Below are 21,355 nucleotides of genomic sequence, written 5' to 3' on the forward strand. Positions count from 1 at the left end.
AAAAGTAATAGCTACTTACAGCTTGATTTTCCATCCGTGTAAAAATGACATTTAACATCTGTGTCAGGGTAGCCTTGGCAGTTGTCTGGTTAATAAGATTTTTACTGGCCAGATAGATGTTGTAGCAGGTTCTAACAGTTTGAAGAATTGTTCCTTCATGGATTTCTATATATGGAGATGTTACTGCAGTGAGAAGAGCCTAGAAAAGTCCATAACATGGTAAAAATGAAACCTAAGCAAGTAGGCAGCAATGCTCTTCATGCTCCTCTTCATGCATGTCTTCCAGAATAATCACTGGGTTTGGTACAAAACACAGATACCTTTTTTTAAGGCTCTATAAGCAACTACGTTTCAAATCAAAGAAAGTTTTAAAAGACTTCCACATCTCTGCTCTCTCCTGAGCTGTTCTTAGAGAGTCTTATCAAAACTAATTTTCCACCAAGGGAGATAGTCCATCTCCAAAATAAAGTAACAATATTCCATAGCTTCATTTCCACACAAAAACCAAGTGGCCTACACTAACATCAAGCTGGATAACTAGAAGGTTCAGCAACTTCACCCTCAGCTACAGTAGCCCAAGAAGATTTCAGAGCACACAGTACTGCTGGACATTACCATGCCTTGTTGGGAACATACACTGGCAGCTGTCTGGAAAAATGGCCAGGGGAGCAGACAGGCCTGAACAGCATTCCATGGAACTGCACCCCAGTTCCAGGGCCTGCTATCAGGGCTGAAAGCAATTCCCTGGCCTGATGGAGGTGGGCACTGCAAGCCTTTAAGAGGAGCACCAAGCTGTCTGAAAGATGGCTTATCTCAGAAAGGACAAGCATTTATAAAATATTCCCTTACATTCTGCTTTCCCAACAGGAAGTACACGTTGCTCACCAATTCTGCCCTGGTGCCAGCCTCTCCGAATGCACTGACACGTGGGACAATGGAAGAAATGGAGCAACTGGGCCCTCAGTAATATTTCACCTTTCTTTTCTGCAGTTACAAAATGAAAGAGAGACAAAGCAATTTAATGTAGCACCAAAATAAACTGAATAAAATACCTTAATTATCTGCAGTTGTACTCCTTCATCCGTTTGAGGCCCCTGAAAGCAATTGCAAATGGTTTCCACTATTCGGTCGATCAGCCGTTTCCCGGGAGCGCCGCTGTCTGGAGCATTGCCAGTGATGTGCCCATATGCAATGAGTTTCTAGGTGGAAAGAATGCAGCTTAGACGACCAAATATTGTTAAGAAAAACAGTTTAGCACAGCATAAAAAGGCATGTTTAGATAGCATACCTCATGTAACCAGTTTTAACCCAAAAAATTTAACACCATCTATAGTTTGGCCACCAAATATTTTGACTACCCACACATGTGTACAAAACTGATTTTAGTATGACACAAAAGCTTTTTCCACATAGGCCATTTCTTCATACCATAAGCAGAGAAATTTTTTTTAACACCATTCTTTTCCAGAGTGTGAGCTCCTCTGTCACATCAGCAGCACAAGAAGCCCATGGCAACACCCCTTGTGGAGCACAGCAGACAAGGGCCCTTTAGGGCTGGTGTGAGGATGCCAGCAAAGGTTCCAGCAGGGCAGCCACACTCCTCCCTGTGCCCAGTGCCCTGTGCCCAGCTGGGCGTGACCCCGGGGAGGGCTGCTCCTCACTGCTCTGGTCACTGCAGCTTTCTCCATCTCACTCTGACCAAGATTAATCACAACACTCACCTGTAAACAATCCAGGGAAGTACTGACGATGCGTGGAGACTTTGACTGGCAGGCCAGCTCAAATGGAAGGAAATATTTATCTGCTTCAATGAAATTTGCTTTTGGTGGAGCAGCAGTGCCTTCTCTAGGTCAGATAAGAAGAGTTATTAATTTTTCTAAACATGTATATCACAGAAAACTACCCTTTCTCCTTTTTTTAAATGTAAAGCTAAATAATGCACAGCAGCATACAAATGCACTGCAACTTTCTTGTGTATACTTTCTCAAAGGTCAATTTTCTTTTAAAATTGCACAAAACCAATTTTACATTTATTTATATTCTTATCGTTTTTGCATCTTCTTCAGCTTAACTCTTCCCCACTATACTCCAATACTGTTCCACTATCTTAAATATTGGAAAACTCCTACACAACTGATATACCTATCCATGTTACACCAAATGGATTAAACAGAGCCCACAAGTGGAACACCAAGCCAACAGAACATTTTGGAGACCCATTTGGTCATTTTCAATCATAGCACAGTGCTGGAAAACGTCTATAAATTTTCATTGAAGTAATATTTCAACTTGTGTTCTTGACCTAGGTAATAAAAGAGCACATGCCATCAAAGAGCGTATGCACTGCTTCCCATGATTTCCTATCAGGCTACTGAGTCCAGTAAAAGGAAGCCAAAAAAACGGCACCTTTTAGAAATTTTGCAATTTTCTCCTGGTGAAATTCATAGGCTGTTATGGCTTGAGTACCCACAGCCACAAACATTATGTAAGTGACACACACAGGCCAGGCCACATGTTCTTGGCAGAAAGGTGTAACTGGGTATTCACAAACTCACTGCTGTAACGTATATACACCGTTACACTTCCACAGAACTATTCCATTTGCTCTTTTCACACACTGTTTAGAGTAATTAACAATTTACCTTTGCTTTTCCAGCTCACTTTTTATTTCATCTGGAAGAGAGAAAAAAAATTCAACCCTCAGTTATCATTATCAATAACACAGTAATAAAGTTGTTTAAATCCAGTCTTGCACTTCAGTATTTGCTACTCCATTCCTGTAACACCTCAGCTTCAGAGATCAGTTTCACCAGTTATTGAAAGGTGTATCTCTCCAATTTCACATTTAAAAAGCTGGTTTTTCTAAACATTCTCAACAAAAGGTATCTTTAGAGCAGCCAGGCATAGTATGCAACTTTTATTCAAGTGTATGTCCACATCACAGAGTGCTCAGGTCTGCAGAAGCCTTTAAGCTGCTACATAAACCATGAGTTCAATGCACTCAAACTCCCTGTTAGCTCCAGTGCCAGCCAGCCTGCTTGTCTTGAGTCTTGCAACAACAATCAGCTGGACAAGCTCCCAGGAGATAGGAAATCCCAAATGCACTCTGTCCTTTTGCCCGCAGATTTTTTTCAATTACACTTTAAAAGAGCTTTTCATAAAACTAAATAGAGGGGGAAAGTTCCTTTCTCATTTCTCTTGTATACAGCAGCAGATCACAAAGATCCTGGTAAAGCTTTTCAAGGATTTCTGAGGTATAACCATGATGCCCAGTACAGACCAGCATAAGCACCCACTGTGAACATTGACAAATCCACATCTAAACCAGCATCCACAGTAAGGCTGCAGAACTACATCATCTCCAACACCAGTGGAACCTTCCATCCCATTCTACAGCACATGCTGCAAACTACCCTGACTCTGCAAATTATCCTGCTTACAATTCTTGTTTCAACTGCAGGTATTAGAAAATGATCATTCACTCGATACTTGTTCTCCACAACTATGGAGAGGCACCATTGTTTGTGATCAGATGTCTGCAGTTCAGATGTTTTCAGTGCTGTGTGCGACCTCAGGAGTTTCTTTTGTCTCAGGAGAATCAATGCATACTAAGGAACAAGGACTGCAGCAAACACAAATTACAAGGTTTTTTACAGGCTCGCTTGTCAGTGAACGGCACAGGAATTAATCTTCATAGTGCCCTGACTTTTTAAAATTACTGTCCACACTGGATAGAGAAAATGGAAGCAGAACATAGTGAAAATCTGTATAAGATGTGAGTGATAAGCTCCATCCAGGATTGCTGTTCTCTGCCATATCTGCTCATTAATGAGCATCAGTCTGACATCCCTCAGTTCTCATGGCACACAATCAGGCTACACAAACTGGAGTGATGTTACCCACCCCAGAGTCAGCCAAAGAGACACCAGAACAACTGAAGAGCCCCGGGTGCACAGTGTTCCCAGCTTTCTCAAATCACACAAAGAACATATCTATGTGTGACAGCACAAACCCAGCACCACCATCCCCTGATGCTTTACGCTTCAACTGAAGAGGAGACAACAGAATGAAAGCTGTTGGTAAGAAATGACCACGGTTCTCTGTGCCGAACAGACAATGTAAATCTTGTACAGCACCACTTCTTAAACCACTGTGTTTTTCATTCCAGGATCCAGCTGGCCTACCAACAAGGTGACTAGTCAGAAATTCAGTTCAGCATAATTTCAACGCAGGCCTTTTGATTAATTACCTTCCTCATCTTTAACACCATATTGTGATTCAAAGAGCTACCAAGAACATATGTGACCCACCAACGTATTGTGTCCCTGTTTTAATCTGCCTTGCTCTTAGCACATCACATTCCCATAGCATGCAGGAACTGGATGCTTAAAACAGTCTTCTGGGTAGCTTTAGACCTTCAGAACACTTAGTCCTGCCTCCAGGTCTTGGCAGAGAAAGGCATATTTTAGCTATAGCTAGAATCCCAAGTACAGCAGGATGCCAGGGACGGCAAAAACACAATTAATGCTGTATTTCAGACACCCTATAGAATTAAAGTGTACAGAGCTTTTTCTTAATGAAGAAATTTTTCTAATGCAAAAACTCTGCTAAGTTTTTCTTTCTTTCAAAGAGATAATTTCCCCCACCCTGATTGCTCTGCAGAGTAAAAAAAGATGTTGAATTGAAACTTCACAAAGATGACAGCCTTAAGGAGCCATGATCGTGCCCTTCTTTACTGATACTTGTCTTAGATCTTGCACTGGAAAAACAATGCAAGAATAACATCCCATATTAGAGGAACCACAGTTTAACGCTCAGAAGTACTACATAAACAACAACAAAAATCTAACCAAGGCCTGACCAAGTGCCCCACAATTTTATTATAATAAAAGCTTTTCTAAAGCCATATAAAAACATCTGCAGCACAACAGTATTTTAATAGATAATGCTGGCAGAAAAGAATAAATGAAAGGACAAAAGGAAGCCACAGGCATACTTCTGCTACTGATTGCATGAAAACAGTTTGAAAACCTCCACGTCTGAAGTGCTCATTTGGTGGTCTGACCATCACAAGTGAGTGAAACAGAAATAGTTGCCTAATTGAAGTCTGCTGCCAGGAACAGCTTGCCAAGCCCTAACCACACACTGCCAGCTTCCAGAAACCGCCTGCCACTGGTGCTGTTTTTCTCCAGTCACAGGAGTAAGGGGCACAGCTCAACTCCCTTCCGCAGCTGCAGAACAGTCCCGAGTTTGGCCAACATCTGGTCACCCCAGCACAGTGCTGACCCCTCACTTGGTGCTTTAGGTACCAGATCTCCCTGTCTCTCTGCCATGGCATCTTCTTCAGTGAAACATCTCCAGCTCCTGTGCTGCCCACCTAATGGAAGTTCAGCAGCATTCCTATCAGGCAACAGGACTGGAACAAGAATGGCCTTGCAGCAATATCTTCCAGAGCTTCTGGCCATAAAAGCAGGATGAAGCTCCCACTGAGTAGCTGCCTTTCCATAGCAGATGGATGGGTTCAGTTCACTTGTATTGAAAACTGCCCATTACAACAGAGGACATTTGCTGTCTGCCTGCAGCCCAATGCCTGCCCTGTGGCCGCAGTCAGGTCTGTGACAGTGGCAGCACACGAGCTCCTGTGCAGAAAATGGCTTGTGCTGGCACAAGGACACGGGCCACGGTCTGAGCAGCAGGCAGCAGCGCCAACACAAACACGTGGAGGAGCAGCCAGTGCTTCCCTCCCCCAGCCCAGCCAAGCCGCCATTGCCCAACCCCAGCCTGCCCTGACCCCGTGCAAAGCCCAGTCCAGGTACGGGTCACACCCGGCTGTACTGGGCCTGCGGGGAAGGGCGTCGGAGCCGCACCCTCCTCTTTGCCCCAGCTCTGAACACGCTGGCCAAGAGGCCAAACTAAGACACACAACTTATTCTGGACATCTGTCATTTATACGCTGAGACTTCCTAAACACGCAACCAGAATCCTAAGTGAAGGCATGGTTGAAAAGATTTTAACTGATATTAACAAGCTAACTAAACAAATTCTGCTGTTTACAAAGTTCAAAGATATGTATGTGAAGCTGCCCAGGCTATCAAAGAAGGCCACAGAACCAGGGTGGCTGCACGGGATGTCATTAAAAATAGTTTGTGTGAGTGACCCAAGTGCACAATTAGCATTAGTCTAATATGAACTGCTGTTATACAGACTGTCAGTATTCCACTGCAAATTTTCAGGATAATTTCAGCAGATTTATTAAGAACCATGTGTACCTGGACCTACATGCAAATGCTTATTAAACAACTATTTTTATACAATACAATGGTCTGTTGAAAACAAATTTTCTTTAAAAGACAGTTTTCTAAAGCAGAGCCAAACAGCTTCTCTGTTGAAAACCCTCAGTTTCTCCCAGTCTCTCCTGGGTTTTACTGGCACTACAAGTACAGGACACAACCATTACACATACTGACGAAGCAAGAGACTGAATGAGGGAATCTATTCAAATTCTGCTTACCTAACGGTAACACTGTATTTCAACGCAGGGGTGGAAATAGGCAGAAAACCCCAAAACCTCAAAAAACACCACTGAGAAGTTTTGTTCCTTTTCCTCCTGTGTTTCTGTCCTACTTGCAACTATGTTACTTCTGATCTCTACAAGGTCATGTGTATTTTGCAGTCCAAAGAGAGACCGTCCCATACAGTCATCCAGGCCCCTAACAGTTGGTCAACAGAAGGTCATCTCTTTATGCCGACCTCTGCTTTAGTCCAGGAGAGCCCATGGACTCTTTTTCAAAGCAAGTTTAGGGAAACAATGTCCACCATCACAAGCACTAGCTCCCCTCCATCATACTGCACCTTAGAATATGCAGGCATGGCATAGCCATAACACAAGTGGCAGGTGCCAACGGGGGCTACTGCACAACACTCCTCCCAAAATCCTCACCTGGCTAGGCCTTAGCAAACACAGACCTTCATTAGGCATCTTACAAGGAAGTTCCCTTTCTCAACATCTAAATATATTTACATAGCAGCAAAACAGGTTCTCAGTCCTGTAAATGGGTTCAGTGCATGTGGGGGCAGTTGGGGAAAAGATCAGGAAAAGGAATTAATTAGGAAAAGCAGTCTCTAACTGCTGGGGCATATGTGTTACTCTCTTGCTCACAATGCCAATTTTAAATAATAATTAAAGTACCCTTCTATCAATATACTGTCACCACAGGTAGCTGCTATGTATGTCCTGGCAGTAAAGACTGCAGGGAATAAAATAAAAATGACAGCATTTCTTTAAGGTTGCTCTCACTTTGCATGGCACAGAATTTCCATCTGCCCAGCGTCCTTACAGCCTACCTAACCTCTCTTTTCTTCTGTCTTGGATATACTAAATGTTCCCCATTCAAAGGAAAATACTGATGGGAAGCAACCAAAACTGAGAGACGTCACTTTTGCAAATTAAGAAAGGGCCACAGAAAACTCCAGCTGCAGAGCTCTACTGCTCTACTTAGTTTATCTTTTCCCTCTCTGTGACCTGATGTTGTCAGAACTTGTAACACAGAGGCCTTTACATAAGCTTGTACTTGCAGATTTCAGGACTAGTCCACCAGCTTCAAAAAAGCGCTTTCAGCTCTGAAAACATCATAGACATTACAGGTACTTGGCCACAATGCTAACAGTCCTTAGCCAGTCCCAACGCGACCTGGAGATTAGAGGTCAGATTTAACACCACGAGAAAGCTCTGGGACTCCGTAAGAAAAGGGCCTTGAAAATTTTTGCTTCCTAGTCTAAAAGCTGCAATTCATTTTCTCAAAGCCGAAGTGACAAGACCAAGTCCCTCCTGTTTCACACCGAGACCAGAACTTAACAAAACAAGTACTTAGGGGGCTTCCCCTGGTTTTTGCACATCCTGTACTGGAGAGAGAACTCTCCCTCCGCTCCAAGGTCCCGAGAGGATCTCCCGCACCCTGCCGGGTGGAGGGAACATGTGCCGGAGGGGCGGGCCCCTTACACCGCCGTGCCCCTGTGCGGGCCGGGCCGGGCCGGGCCGGGCCGGGCCGGGCCGACTCACCCAGCGCCACCTGGCAGGCTCTCCGCAGCTGCCCGTGCGGGGGCCGCTTCGCCTCCTTCTCCGCCAGGATCTTCTCCAGGGCCCGCGACACGAACATGCTCTTAGTGCGGGCGTCCTGCTCGCGAGCCGGGGGCTGCATGACGAGGCCGGGAGCGGGGCGGGGACCCGCCGCAAGATTCGGGCGGGCACTCAGGGCCCACGGCACCACCCGGAAGAGACGCGCCTCCCTCAGCGGCCGCGCCGCCGCCACGGCGCCGCCATGTTGGCACCGTCACGTGACTCGACCTAGAGCGTAATGGGGCGGGGGCGATAGGTGGGGATTAGGGCGGGGCTTAGGGTGGGGTTGAGAGCGGATAGGGGGCGGAGCTTAGGGTGATGGGGCGGAGCCGAGGGCGGAGAGGGGGCGGAGCTGAGGACGGAGCTGAGGACGGAGAGGGGGCGGAGCTGAGGACGGAGCTGAGGACGGAGAGGGGGCGGAGCTGAGGACGGAGTTGAAGGGCGGAGCAGAGAGCGCAGTAAAATGGGGCTTAGAGGGCGGAGCAGAGGCTGAGGGGAATGGGGGATTGAGGAAGGGCCGGGGCTGAGGGGAGCAGGGGATTGAGGACGGGCCGGGCCGGGCCGGGCCGCTGCCGTCGCCTCTGGAATGAAGCCGTAGATTACTGACTGGGAGATGGCGTTGGTGGAATGCTCGGTTTTATAATGCTTCTAATCTAAGTATCTCGCCGTTTGCATTATCCCTGCTAATTCTCACACGGTCTTCCAACGAGGCATGGAGAGAGAGCACATGTAAAAAAGCCAAAGTCGTATATTAATGAGGACTCACTAAAAATTGTATTTTCAGTCACAGAAATTAATCCTTCATAATTAATAACCATATAACTAACTGTATCTTCTTTTACCCGTTGTCTATGTGGTAAAGCACCTCACAGCCAAAATCCAATTCTGGGCTCTAAAGCCAGCACAATGTGTGGCAATAATCTGTGTTTACTCTGCTGATGCCCTCCTCTCTCTGTTAACCACCACAGTGAAGTTCCACGAAGGTCTCCTTCAGATTCAGATGGCCACATCTAGTGGAGAATACAGGAGAACATTCCATTCTCTAGATATGGTTCTATTTCCTTTTCTTTCAAAGAGCAGGACTCTTTTTAAAATTAGTGAATCTTTAGTGTCAATTTGACAAGAACTACAATTTTTGTCCCCAGAACCGCTAACAAAGGCTCCAAACACCTGTGCAAAGCATTAGTTTAGTATTATTTCCCAGGGAAAACTGACCAGTGCTTGTATTTTTAGATGCATATTTTCTAAATATGTTCCCAATCAGAAATGTGACTGCAAACCCAACCCCCAATGTACATGTCTGGACACGTTTTTCTCCTTTCATTTACACTATTGCACATTAAGGGTAATTCTACTGTTATCCCTGAAATTACAGTGATGCAGATGTGACATAACCGAAAGACAAATAAGGCCCTGAATCTTGAGAGTTGCTGACTTAGTTATTGACACAAAAGGAGGCTGTAATTACTGTCAGCAGCATTGCAGAACTAATTAAGCAGCAGAGCTCTTCACATATTGTCAGCCAAATTATCAGTTCTGATTTTAGGGTTTTATTGTGGGACAGGATTATTTCTCAGGGGAGAAGCAAATGGATACAGGCTAGTTTTTAGAAAATAGATTGAACAGATGGTTTAACCAAGGTTTTTTTCAAAAAAAAATCCATCAGGTAAAACCCCTGTTTTTGAAATCATAGAGTAGTATCTGAATTCCTAGGTGTAGGGCTACACTGAGGTTATGGTTTGGGTTTCAAAGAGCCAAGAGTCAGTACCAGGCCTCAGTTACAGTGAGCTCTCTGACTGGCAGTGGCAGATGAAGAACACAGAGCTGGTGGAAGGCGTGCTCCTAGGTGAAGTTTGGTTATAGCCAAGCTCAAATTCCAGCAGAACATAAATAGTTTGAGAACTCATATCATTTTAGCAATTCCCATTATGTGTGGCACGAATATCATCATTATTTTAACCCAAAAGAGACAGTCATCCATGCCAAATGCCAATCTTGTAGGAAACAGTTTTATACAAACAGTATAATTTGAAAATATAATATTTGCCCCTCTCCATTTCTAGTACAGGGTGCCCTGTGCTACAAATATCACTATATACAAAATTTAGGCATCTGAAATTAATTTGGTGATTTTTTTTTCTTGAAACAGGCATACAAATTTTTAGCTGTTCTTATGTCCCTGGCAAATTCTTTGGCCTTTCCTCAGTAGAGCACAGTGGATCCTGTATGTTTCATACAGGGTATTTATGGGACCTGTTCCTTTTTCTTGGCCTCCTCAGGCTGCTGTGTTTGCTCACCAGTTTTTTGTGTATTACTGATAAGTGTCTAAGCAAACTTCCTGGGCTGTTCACTCACCACCACAGCCCACCTGGTGAGAGCCCATCTAGCTCTAGCTTATTCTTACAGAAGCAATAGAAGAGGAAATCCAAGAAACTGACATGTGATCTATAGCAGGACCAATTAGCAGATGCAAATTAAAGCCTCTCATCATTACCAGCAATTGCAAACTCTGGGGGCTAGAGTTTGCTTTCCAGCTGAGGCTCCCCTCAGCCATGGCAAAAGTAACTCGGGAACACTGGTATTTATGCCATAGCAAGGCACTTGTCCCTGTGATGAATTGCTGCCAAGGCTGGCATCTGTGACAAATAATTGCTGACATTTATATGCTTTCCCAATTTCTTCTTGACCTGTCTATCCCTTGTCTGGGCTATTACAGGTCCACCACATTGCACATCAGCAACAGGGATCACGTGGGAGGAACTCCCACGCACAGCCCTGTGTTCCTGAAGCACAGCCCTCTTCCTCCTGGTTGTTTTCTCTCTTTTCCCCTTTCAAAGAAATCTGACTATTTTTAAATACAAGCGCTTCCCTTTGATAAGTGTGATTGGATATAGTGGCTGAAGATACTTGAATTTGTATCAAACTGATGAGCTCACTTCATCAAAGACTGCTTGAGGAGTCAAGAAAGAAAAAGCCAAAGAGGTGGAGAATAATTCTTTTATAACTCTGTAATCCAAGAATAGATGCAACCCCTTGGGTGCCGCCTTTATGAGTGGTCATTGCATTTTTCCATTACTCACATGCAAAAAGATTGGGCTGGGTATTATTCTGAGGTGTTCCCTGAGGTGATCTCTTCTCTCACTGGGCAGTATTCTAGGCATACATAACTGGAGACAATTCCCACAAAGCATTTTCCATGCTCACTTAATACAAAGACAACACCTGCAGAAAGATGGATCAGTTCTGGGTGGGACCTTGTCAGAGTGTCTGAAATTTAAGATTATGAGCTCACACAGCCAGACTGCTACTGAACAATAAATGGTGTCTTCATGTAGCAGGGGCTTTTCCAAAGGCTCAGATCTGTCTTCTCACCCTGGCCTGTTTGAAACATTACTTATTGCTAAAGAAAGTAGTTGTTGCTTGAGTATTTAGACAGTCTTGGCCCAGCTGAAGCCCAAGGGTGTCTCCAGTTTGTATTTTATGGACCACTTCATGTCTTCTTTCAAACCAATTTATGCTGCAGCAAGTCAGTGGGACTGCCGCAAAAGCCATCTGGAGGCTGTGTGGCAGCTGACACTGTTACCTGGGCAGACGAGGTGTTGTTAGGTGTCCTTCAGCAATCTGTGGGCAGGTACTGTGAGGCAGCCACGAGAACAGAGAGCCAGAACACAGCAGTTCTGTTACATTGAGGCTTTTGGTGTGGTCAGTGGGATGGCAGGGGCCTGGAGTCCCAGGAAGCTCATGGCTGCACTGCCCCAGGCACTGATAGCCCACAGGGTGATTGTGTGTGATGGTCACAAACCATCTCACTCCAGATTAAAAAGGAAACAGAACAAATGCAGGTCTCTTATGTGAGCTCTCCTCTAGCACACACATGTGGCTGAGGTGTGAATCCACAGCTTCTGTCAGCACAGGGCAAGTTGGTTCACTTAGAGATGCAGAAAGCGGAAAATGGCATCAGAACCTCATTTCCGTTCTCATGTTTTAACACAATGTCTCACACAACATACAAAGGCAAATATTAAATATGTCCCAGGCTTTTGCTTTCTGTGCCAAAGCAAGATTGAGTCAACATGTCCCAAGTAGATGACTGAGGTAGCTGAAAAATTTCTCTATGCTGAGAACCTGGCAGCCTTTATCATCAGGTAGTTTTTTCTACAGTGCTAAATCCAAGCATATTGAAGCAGAAATACAGCTTCCCACACTATCAGATTGTCTTAAAAGACATGAGATTTTACAAAATTTAAAAATTATTCTTAAAAATGTTCTCTCTTGGCCTTCCAATCATAAGAATTCATGTTTTTAAGTTTTTCTCTCCAATCTCAAAAGCTATGCATCTACTTAAAAATGAAAAATATGCTCTCACAAATCATAGGTGATTTGATATGCGAAGATAAGCCTAGAAATTGCTTGTTTCTAACCAGAATGTCACTCAAAATAGCTCTGACTAGGGAGACTGAGCTAGAATAATTTCATCCAGAGATCTCACAAAGAAGTGACTGTATACTCTTTCTCCTCCACTTGTCTAATATGTTTGCAACTTGATGAGGAAACAGGAAACAAATTCATTTTTTAAATGACCAGGACAGGTAAGATGGTGTTATGACTCCCATGGTTCAACTCTATCCAACTCCAGAACAAGCAGAACAGGGAAGAAACCAATTGTTCTTCTTCGTAAATAACCATTTATGAACCCCCAAAAAGGCAGACATAATATACAGCCTTCAAACCTAGTAGCTACTCACCAAGTCATAGTACTATGGACAGCCCTGTGACTCAGCAGCTACACCTGGCTATGCACATGAATGTAATATGACTACTTTACAGTATTCTAAAGTAAAAGCAAAAAATGCCTGAATGAGGCCGCGAAGATTGCCTGTCAAAGAAACAATAGCTATTAACACACTAACAGGGAAGGGACTGAAACTCTGCCCTTAAAGGTGCATTTGATTGGGGTTTTGACACAATATTAGTGGAGCCCCATCACCTGCCTGATAAGTCTGCCTGCTCAATATATCATAAAAAACAAAAGTTTTAGTCTACCTTACATTTTAACAGGGCCTCATCAAGGGCTTCTTTCACCGGAGCACCAAAATGCACCTGGGCTTTCCAGCATGTGGCATGATGGCTCAGTGTCTCCCAGCCCACATAAGGTCTCAGTCACCAGATACAGACTGTTCTAATGTCTAATTAGGCCTGCTCAGCACACAGTGCTCTCCTTACATTGGCATCACTGTGTAACTAAATGCAATGAAAGAATAATGGGCTTGATATCATTCTTAAAACTACTTTCAAATATTCTTTTCCTCAAAGTATTTTAAGATTACAGCAGCTGATTTCTGAGGAAAGAATGTGAGTTACTTGGCTAATTCAAAAGCAGCACAGTCCAGTCCAATGCTGCTAGTGAGCACAGCACCATGCTGCAGAGTGTAGCTGCATGATGTGTATCACTGGCTGCAGGCAAACAAAGACAGCAAGCCTTTCCACTGGGAGACAAGGCAGACCAAGGGGGAAGAAATACATGTGTCTGCATGCACGTGTTTGCCAGTGGATTCAGTGCCAATTACAAGAATTACTATTAAACTGCTGTAAATAGCTCATCGTGGCAAATACTCTGTAGTGCAAGACATAAATCATGAGCAAACAATGCCTAACAGGTGACAGAGTTCATGGTTTGTACAAGCTACTTCCTTGGCAAGGAGCTGCTCTGGATTTCTGCCCAGAGGCCAGGTGCTCTGTGCTGACTGACAGCGCTAGCCTCGCAGCACTTTACCACTGGCATACTGATACACAGTTTGCTTTAGGAAGGAAACCACACTCTAAAAATAGGTGCAGAATGGACAGGGAAATTCTTGGAAAACCAGCTCTGGTCTGTATAGTAGGTTAGTTCCCAGCCCAACATTAGCATAGAACTTATTTTCCCTTCTGCCCATTTTTAATTATTTCCTTTGGGACTGATTTTATTTATTCTGCCGGGCTTCCAGCCACTTTTCCTGCTGTCCAGTAATGTACTTGCTAGTGGCTTTCCCAGGGGGGGTCCTCATTCGATTCACTATCTCAGCTCTCTAAATTCTTCCACTTCAACACTGTATGCCCTAAAATCTATAAATCCACATAGTAAAATGTTCTCCCACTGCAGTATAATTGAGGTAACTATTAAGTGAGTAATTACACAAGTATTTGTGTGGTATTACAAGACATTTCACCATTATGTTTATAGACAATGCACTCCCTTTCATTTCCACTGACAGGCCAGGCAGGAGCTGCTGCATCCAGCCCTGCACCACTGCCAGCCCTGCACTTCAGCCAGCCCTGCACCTCTGCCAGCCCTGCACTACTGCCAGCCCCCACCCAGCTCTCAGACCTGACTGCAGCACTTCTGCTTGCTGCTGCGATTTACCTTTTAGCCCAATATTTTACCTTGAAGTTATGAAGGATACTAGCAGCATTTGGAATAAGTGAGATTTATACAATTTTAAGTCTATACAAATTAAATTCTTCTTTCCTTATAAAGCCTTCAGGACAGATCAGATGCACAGTTCTCTCTCACACAAGAGAACTTGAACTTTCTTATAAAAAAATATGAAATACACACTTTGGCTATACCCCAAATATGCAGTTTTCATATTTTTCACTTTTCAAAGGCTCAACAACCTATCCTAAGAAAGCAGACACTTATCCTACAGAATAACTTTGTTAAAATCCCACCTTTCGATCAAGACCAAGTTAGAGAATTTTTCTTTTCCCGTGTCCTGGCAGAAGGATCCAATCCAGAGATCAGTTGTGGTACCAGACTCACAAGTATTGCATTAATCACATGTGCTGAGCACAAGTAGACACAGACCCTTCGATGCTGAACTGCAACCTCTATTCCTTGTCACAATAACAAAGAATATGTAGCCATAAGAGGATGTGTTAGGAATATAACAGTGTTCAGACAACCAGAGAGGCAATAGAATCTGAAGATCAGACTTGAAATCAAAGTGTTCACATACTCAAATATTATTGCCTTCATGGCCCGTATTACTGAACAACCACTGTGCTCACTGAAAGCAGTGTGTGTTTCTGATGAGCAGCAGCCCTAAACACAGTCATTTTAAGAGCTTAACATATCCAGGCTTGAAAATTTCAAGCTATTTTCCTTTTACAGTGTTTAGAATCATATCTAGGCCACAAAAGTCTGCAATTACCTAAATACAGAGAAACATTAGAAACAGCATGTTTTGAAACAACAAAAAGTGTTATTTATTTTTAAAATAGCAGCCAGAGTGAGGAAGCAGTTGGGAAAAATATTTTTTCAAACTGCTTTTGCCTGCAGAGTGAGAAGTGTAATTGTTTGGAAAGATGCAAATGCAATTGAGTAGCTCCCACAGCCTGAGATGCTGGAGAGGTGGAAGACCCGGGGCTGGATAATCATTCACTTCCAAATTTCCTGTCTGAGAGGTGATAATGAGACCTTACTTGCCACACAAGCGAGTGCTAGTTAGTGTTGTGTGTATCTGAATGGCACAGAATTGGCTGTTCCACCTTGTGTGTGTGCCAAGAACAGCCTCCTTTGCACAGCACTCTGCTTTTCACCAAGGTACCTGTATAACGAGGCAGATTTTGTTGACAGAAACCTTGCATTCGGTAAAAACAAAGGAAACAGAATCCTGAACATCCTGGTTTTCAATTGTAATAGGATTTTATCAGGGTTACTTCAGTCAGAAGATACGAGTATCTCTATGAAGAATTAAAATTATAAATGACCTTCTCTCTGACCTTTAATCTGATCTTTATGTCTCATCATTTCTTCTAAGAAACTCGGAGTGTCATGAAGAAATGTCCCTAGCTTTACCGTACAGTATAGACCTTATTCATATATGTGCAGAACTCTTCATGTCTTTCACAAAGCCAGTTTCTTGGCTCCTTGGTTCATATTTAAGGAGGCTTGTTTCCTTTCCTCTCAGCAGGAAGGGCTTCCTCTCTCTGCTCATTATGGAACTCATTTATTCTTGAGTTGCAGTTAGGTATTCTTTAGAGGAATCTTCATTGAGACAAAAGGAGCTTTGTTTTGGTTTTGCTTATTGTATCTTCTTCCTATTGGACTAGATTTAACATGCATAACCCAACAGGTCCAGTAAGCTATCCAGCCACTCTTATTTAAGCTTCATTTTCTTTGTCCTTGCAGTATTTCCCAAATGCTTTATGAGATTAAATGTTACTGGATCAGAAGAAACATATTGACAAAACTGAAGAGTGTGTGTAGAAATTGGAGCTATGGAACAGATCCTTTCTCTCTCTGTCCAGACTGGTCCTGTTTATAAAGTGCAAAATTATTTTTCTATGCTATTGTCAATGGAAACTTTTCCACAATCTTCTTGAACATCTCTGTCTCATCTTTACATTATATCTTTTGGCCTTCTTTCCAAAACCACTATTTTAGTGTTCTAGTTTCTTCTTGTCTCTGTACTTTATCACTTAAGTCCCAGTTACCCTTTAAAGAAAGTTACAAAAAGCAAAGGTATAAAATCTGGGTTGCAATATGTTGAACTGACACAGAGGAACCTGTTAACTGTCCTGGTCTGGTGTTCTAAGGCAGCATGTTCAATTTGAAACTGAAATGGTTCTGTAACCTGTTCAGCCAGTAGAATGGAAAAATAATTTCCATATAATGCTCCCAATGAAATGTGGAGAGTCAGAATTACTAACCCAGCCCATTTCACCCTTTAGTAAGTGAGCATTGTCAGTGACTTCAGCTGGTCTATTTGTGTGAGCACTCACACAGCTGTGCTTTGCTGCCCTGAGTACCAAACAGAATTTCCAAAATACCAAAGCCCACACTTCACGCACAAACCACTGCCTTCCACCCCTCTGGAGGAGCACAGGAAAGATGGAAGTCTGCAGGGACCTTGGTGCTGGAACAATGACAATACAGGTCTAGTGCAAGCCACAAACAGAGCATCAACCATTCCAAGAGAAGACTTTGCACACTTTTACAGAGCCGTTCTCTCTCCTTGTGCTTGGGAGAAAGGAAGCATAAAAGACACCTTCCCCAGGGACTGACAGAGCTCAGGGCTGCTGTCAGAACTCTCCAAGGACTCCCATAAAAGTCTGAATTGTGGATGTCCATTTGAGCATCTGGGACTATTGATGTAATAAAAGATCACAAAGGTCAGCAATGGATGTAAAGGTGTAAAACTGACTGCACAATCCAGGTGAAAGCATCCTGAGAATGGGAAAGAACATTCTGCTTAACCCTGCACACTTTATGCTCCCCTCACACTCGGATGTCCCTACGAGCTATAAAAGCCAAACATTGTGCAGGCCAGAGACAGATACCTTTGGCTTTGGTAAGTAGTTTTTGTTTAAACAAAGCATTTTCTCTCAAATTATCTTTTTTCCCCCCGAAAGGCAACCTCAGCATAACATCGAGCCTACAGTTCCATCTTCCAAAGCACATGAACCTCCTTGTAACTCTGTTACCTGTTAAGACTTGTATAATATTTATATTGTAATTCAAATGAAAATGTTCTGTGATTTCACATGTGACACTGTCAGTTTAATGGCATTTTTATTGATACACTTACTTTTCATGTTTCTGCACAAGATCAACCAGACAAAAAGAAAAAAGCCTGTTTTGAAAATATCAATAGTACAAAAAAAGTCTGATTCCCCTTCCCTAGTGAGACTGCTGTAGTTGATTAGTGTTCTGTTCGAGCTGGTGATGATTTCCTAGAGCGTCTTTCTCCCCCTACACTGTGAGCTCACAGGCCATGCACTGACCTTTTACAAATGGTTATAATACCACGGTCTTCATCCAGTGTTGATGCAGGCAGTTGTGCGAGGCTGTAGTTTCACAACTGGCTTTAAACTGATCTGCAGGTGAGTTACTCCAAAGGAGGCAATCCCATCCTTTCCCAGCCCTGCCCAGCTCTGCCCTTACCACAGGACCGAACACCTCCTCTCATGCCAGTAGCTCTGGGGGGTTGCACACTGAGCCTGTTAGGGAGCAAACCTGACTAAAAAAGGACCTTTTGTTTGTTTGCCTTCCAGTTAATTTGAGCTGGATCAGCTGATCAGTTCCTGATCCTGTTCACCAGTGTCACAAAGGAAGTGGTGAAAACATGCAGCAATGTCAAAAGGGAAATAAGGGGAGCTCACACTTCAGTTAACTTAAGTTCAACAATAAAAACAGAGGCCAAGCTATACACAGGACTAAATGTTTCCCAGTTACATGAATTCAGTTTTATAGATACAAAATATGTGCACTACAATAACCACGGAGAGAGTTTCGTACTGGATACAAGGAAGTGTGATGATTTGTGCTGATGTGATATCAAACTGGCTCAGCCCATCCTTAGCAAAGATCCTTAGGTTATCAAATGCAGATCTCCATCACTCACAGTATTTAGTGGAGAAGAATTCAAATATTGTCTCACAAATGCATGTTAGTTTACTCATATATTCCAGTATATGAAACAAAATCTGACCAAAAATTGCAGGTGCAGACAATAAATCCCAGAATTTACATCTCTGTACAGCTGCTTTGGGAACACCAGGTGTCAAAGACACAGGAGATGCAGCAGCAGCATGTTCTGTGGTGTTTGCTCGTTTTCCTCACCTAGCACACAGTGGGCCACAGCCCAGTCAGTCCCTCAAGCACGCTCTGATCTTAAGCTGAGAACAATTCACCAAACCCCTTCAGCACACTGAAGGGCAGCAATGCCAGACAGCTGCCCCGAAATCATCAACACCACTGAGTTGCATCAGGAAAAGCTGAGAATGGAACTGGAAAAAGGGAGAGCAGGTGGATGGATGCCATGTATTCCACGTGTATTTATATGACATAAAACATTTTTTTCTCTGATCTTCAAGTCTCTGTTCCACGCAGAAGATTGTTCCCAGCTTTAGTTGTGAAAACACCATGAGTTTTGAACCGGCTACATAATTCCAGCCTCCAGGTCCTTATTGCAATTTCTGTACATTGGTTATGCTGACACAGAGGTAAGTGGCTTTTCCTGTTCAATGTACTGGCAGAGGAAATAATGCAAACACAGTCAGGAAGAAGTGATTTATAACAAAAACAAAAACAAGTACTATTTTTCATGTTATTTTTACTTCATGTACTTACAGAGAACAAAATACAGAGAATCAACCTTTGCTTGATTGTCTTAGCTCAGGGCAAATACTTACTTGCATACAATCTGCAAAGCTCCCAGCAGCCATTTTTAGTACCCCCCCTCACCAAAGAATAAATTTTGTAAGAATGTTAATTTGTCAGAAAATAATGTAAGGAGTTGCAAATTTGTAAATGGTTTTATATGGGGAAAAAAAAATCACTTGGAACAACCCCAGTTTAATTTAATAAAAATCTGACAAGCTTCCAATTTGCAAAAGAAAAAAAAGAAGAATTTACAAAATTTAAAAAAAAATCCTACTTCCAGTATATTGAAGTCTGATACATGTTCTTTTCTTTAGATAAATATACCTGAGCCTGCCATCAAGGCAGTTCTTCTTCATTGTTGGCTTTAGAGGGTGAAGATCAGATCATACAGCATTATTTCAGGAATAATAGAAACACTTTCTGCACCTGACTTAAAACTGCTTAAAAATACCCTGAATTGAGAAGGACCATTTGATTAATTAAACCAAAAATCTTCTCTCAATTCAAGAGCTCAGTGAGAACCCTTAATTACATAATCAAAAAAATTATGTCAGGAAAGAACATAATGAAAATCTAATTATGCATTTTTTAGTATGTTATTAGTTTTAAGTAGGTGGTTATGATTGAGGAAGAGCAAAAGAGGGGAAATATGATGAAATAAGTGAATCAGACAGTGGAAAGAAAGGGTACCAGAGGAGTGAGTAATAGCAAATATCTGCCTTCTCCCAGAGTGTCTTCCAAAACTGAATGTTTTGACTTGACTACAGACTGTATGAAATAATACATGCTTCTTCCCCAATTTGACAAATGTGAAACCTATGAAAAAGAAATAAGCTGTATTTCCAATTAATTAGTGAGTTCAATACCAGGAATATTTTCAAAATTTTTGTCCATCTCCCCTGACCTCATGGGAAGGCTGCAACTCTCCGTTCTCATTGTGTGTCCCTCTGCCAAGTGAGACACTGATGCAACATTTTACAAAAGCTTGCGTGCAGGTCCCATGACACAGTTTACAGTATCTCTCTCTTTCCTCTCAAATCCCAAATCCTTTTTGTCATGAGGTGGTGTTAACCTTGAGTTTTCTCTAGGATATTAGAGTTATCCAGTAAGTGGGGACGCCAAGGAGAAGCCCAAGCCTTGGGCACTGCTGTGTCATCACAACCACCCCGGGGTAAGGTCTGAGTTGCTGACTGGCAACTCGTGTGACATTGTGGGGGCCCCTTTGAGTGGGCTCTCTTTTACATATTTGCAGTACTCTTGGGCAGCCACTTCAGACCTAAGCATCTCAGTTTCCCTGTTTTCAAATGGATGCAATACTTATGTCCTTTTACCACACGCCATGTGTCTAATTAAGTGCTTTCAGAGTTTAACTGAATGTGTGTATTATATTATCCTCTAATCACAGAGAATTCCATCCAACCCTTCCTAGCAATTCTTTTTCTTTGTCCACCATGTTCACTCTAAACCTCTATTTGTTCCAAATCACTCTGCTGTCAAGTTACCTGATCATCTTTATCTTTAATCTATTTTTAGGCTGATATTAAAAAGAGAAATGCAAATGCTCCACTGGCAGTCTAGGTTCTTGCAGAGTGGGAAGCTAATAAATAATTTCTGCAAAGCTCACTGCAAACTACCTCCATATATCTTGCTTGAAGATTAATCATTTGTAGAAATCAAAGGGATTAGTTCTTAGCTAGAATAAATCAGCAGTGGCTTTAGCAAAATCAGTTATCTGCAATGAATTATATAGGGGCAGGTGAGAGGTGACTCATGTATGCTGCACACAGGCCAGAACCTGATTTTAACCACACACGTGGAAATCTCTACTAACTACATTACATTTGATTGAAGTTTCTAGAATTACTCTGTATATCCACAGATGCAATGTTGGAATTTAAATGAGCTGCTGCCATTCAATAAACAGGTGCTGGAGTCATCTCAGGCAACTTTCTGGGGCTTTCCTAGAGCCTTCAGCAGGTCAAGAGTGAATCACGTTTTCTTCTGCAAGGCTGAATACAGCCAGTGTGCAGACAAACACATCATGGATGATTATTTTCTTTGGTATTATGATACCATGTGGAGACCTTACCACC

At 42.8% G+C, this 21,355-nt stretch overlaps 1 protein-coding gene across 4 annotated transcripts in view; it reads right to left on the reverse strand.

Annotated features, from left to right (window-relative positions):
- The window catches only part of ARFGEF2 (ADP ribosylation factor guanine nucleotide exchange factor 2), a 33,975-nt gene extending 25,694 nt beyond the window's left edge, over positions 1-8,281 (reverse strand). For 3 of the 4 annotated variants that reach the window (XM_062505213.1, XM_062505211.1, XM_062505210.1), the window contains exons 1-5: positions 8,060-8,281; positions 2,643-2,673; positions 1,722-1,845; positions 1,053-1,199; positions 20-199 (exon numbers count right to left, since the gene is read on the reverse strand). In XM_062505213.1, the coding sequence (XP_062361197.1) occupies positions 20-199; positions 1,053-1,199; positions 1,722-1,845; positions 2,643-2,673; positions 8,060-8,198 (621 nt within the window). In that variant the 5' untranslated portion in view covers positions 8,199-8,281. Of the gene's footprint in view, positions 1-19; positions 200-885; positions 936-1,052; positions 1,200-1,721; positions 1,846-2,642; positions 2,674-8,059 lie in introns of those variants that run through there. The other variant, XM_062505215.1, reaches the window with a different exon arrangement.
- Between the last annotated feature and the right edge of the window lie 13,074 nt (positions 8,282-21,355).

This window comes from Cinclus cinclus, chromosome 18 (genome assembly GCF_963662255.1).
Source record: "Cinclus cinclus chromosome 18, bCinCin1.1, whole genome shotgun sequence".
Classification (NCBI taxonomy): domain Eukaryota; kingdom Metazoa; phylum Chordata; class Aves; order Passeriformes; family Cinclidae; genus Cinclus; species Cinclus cinclus.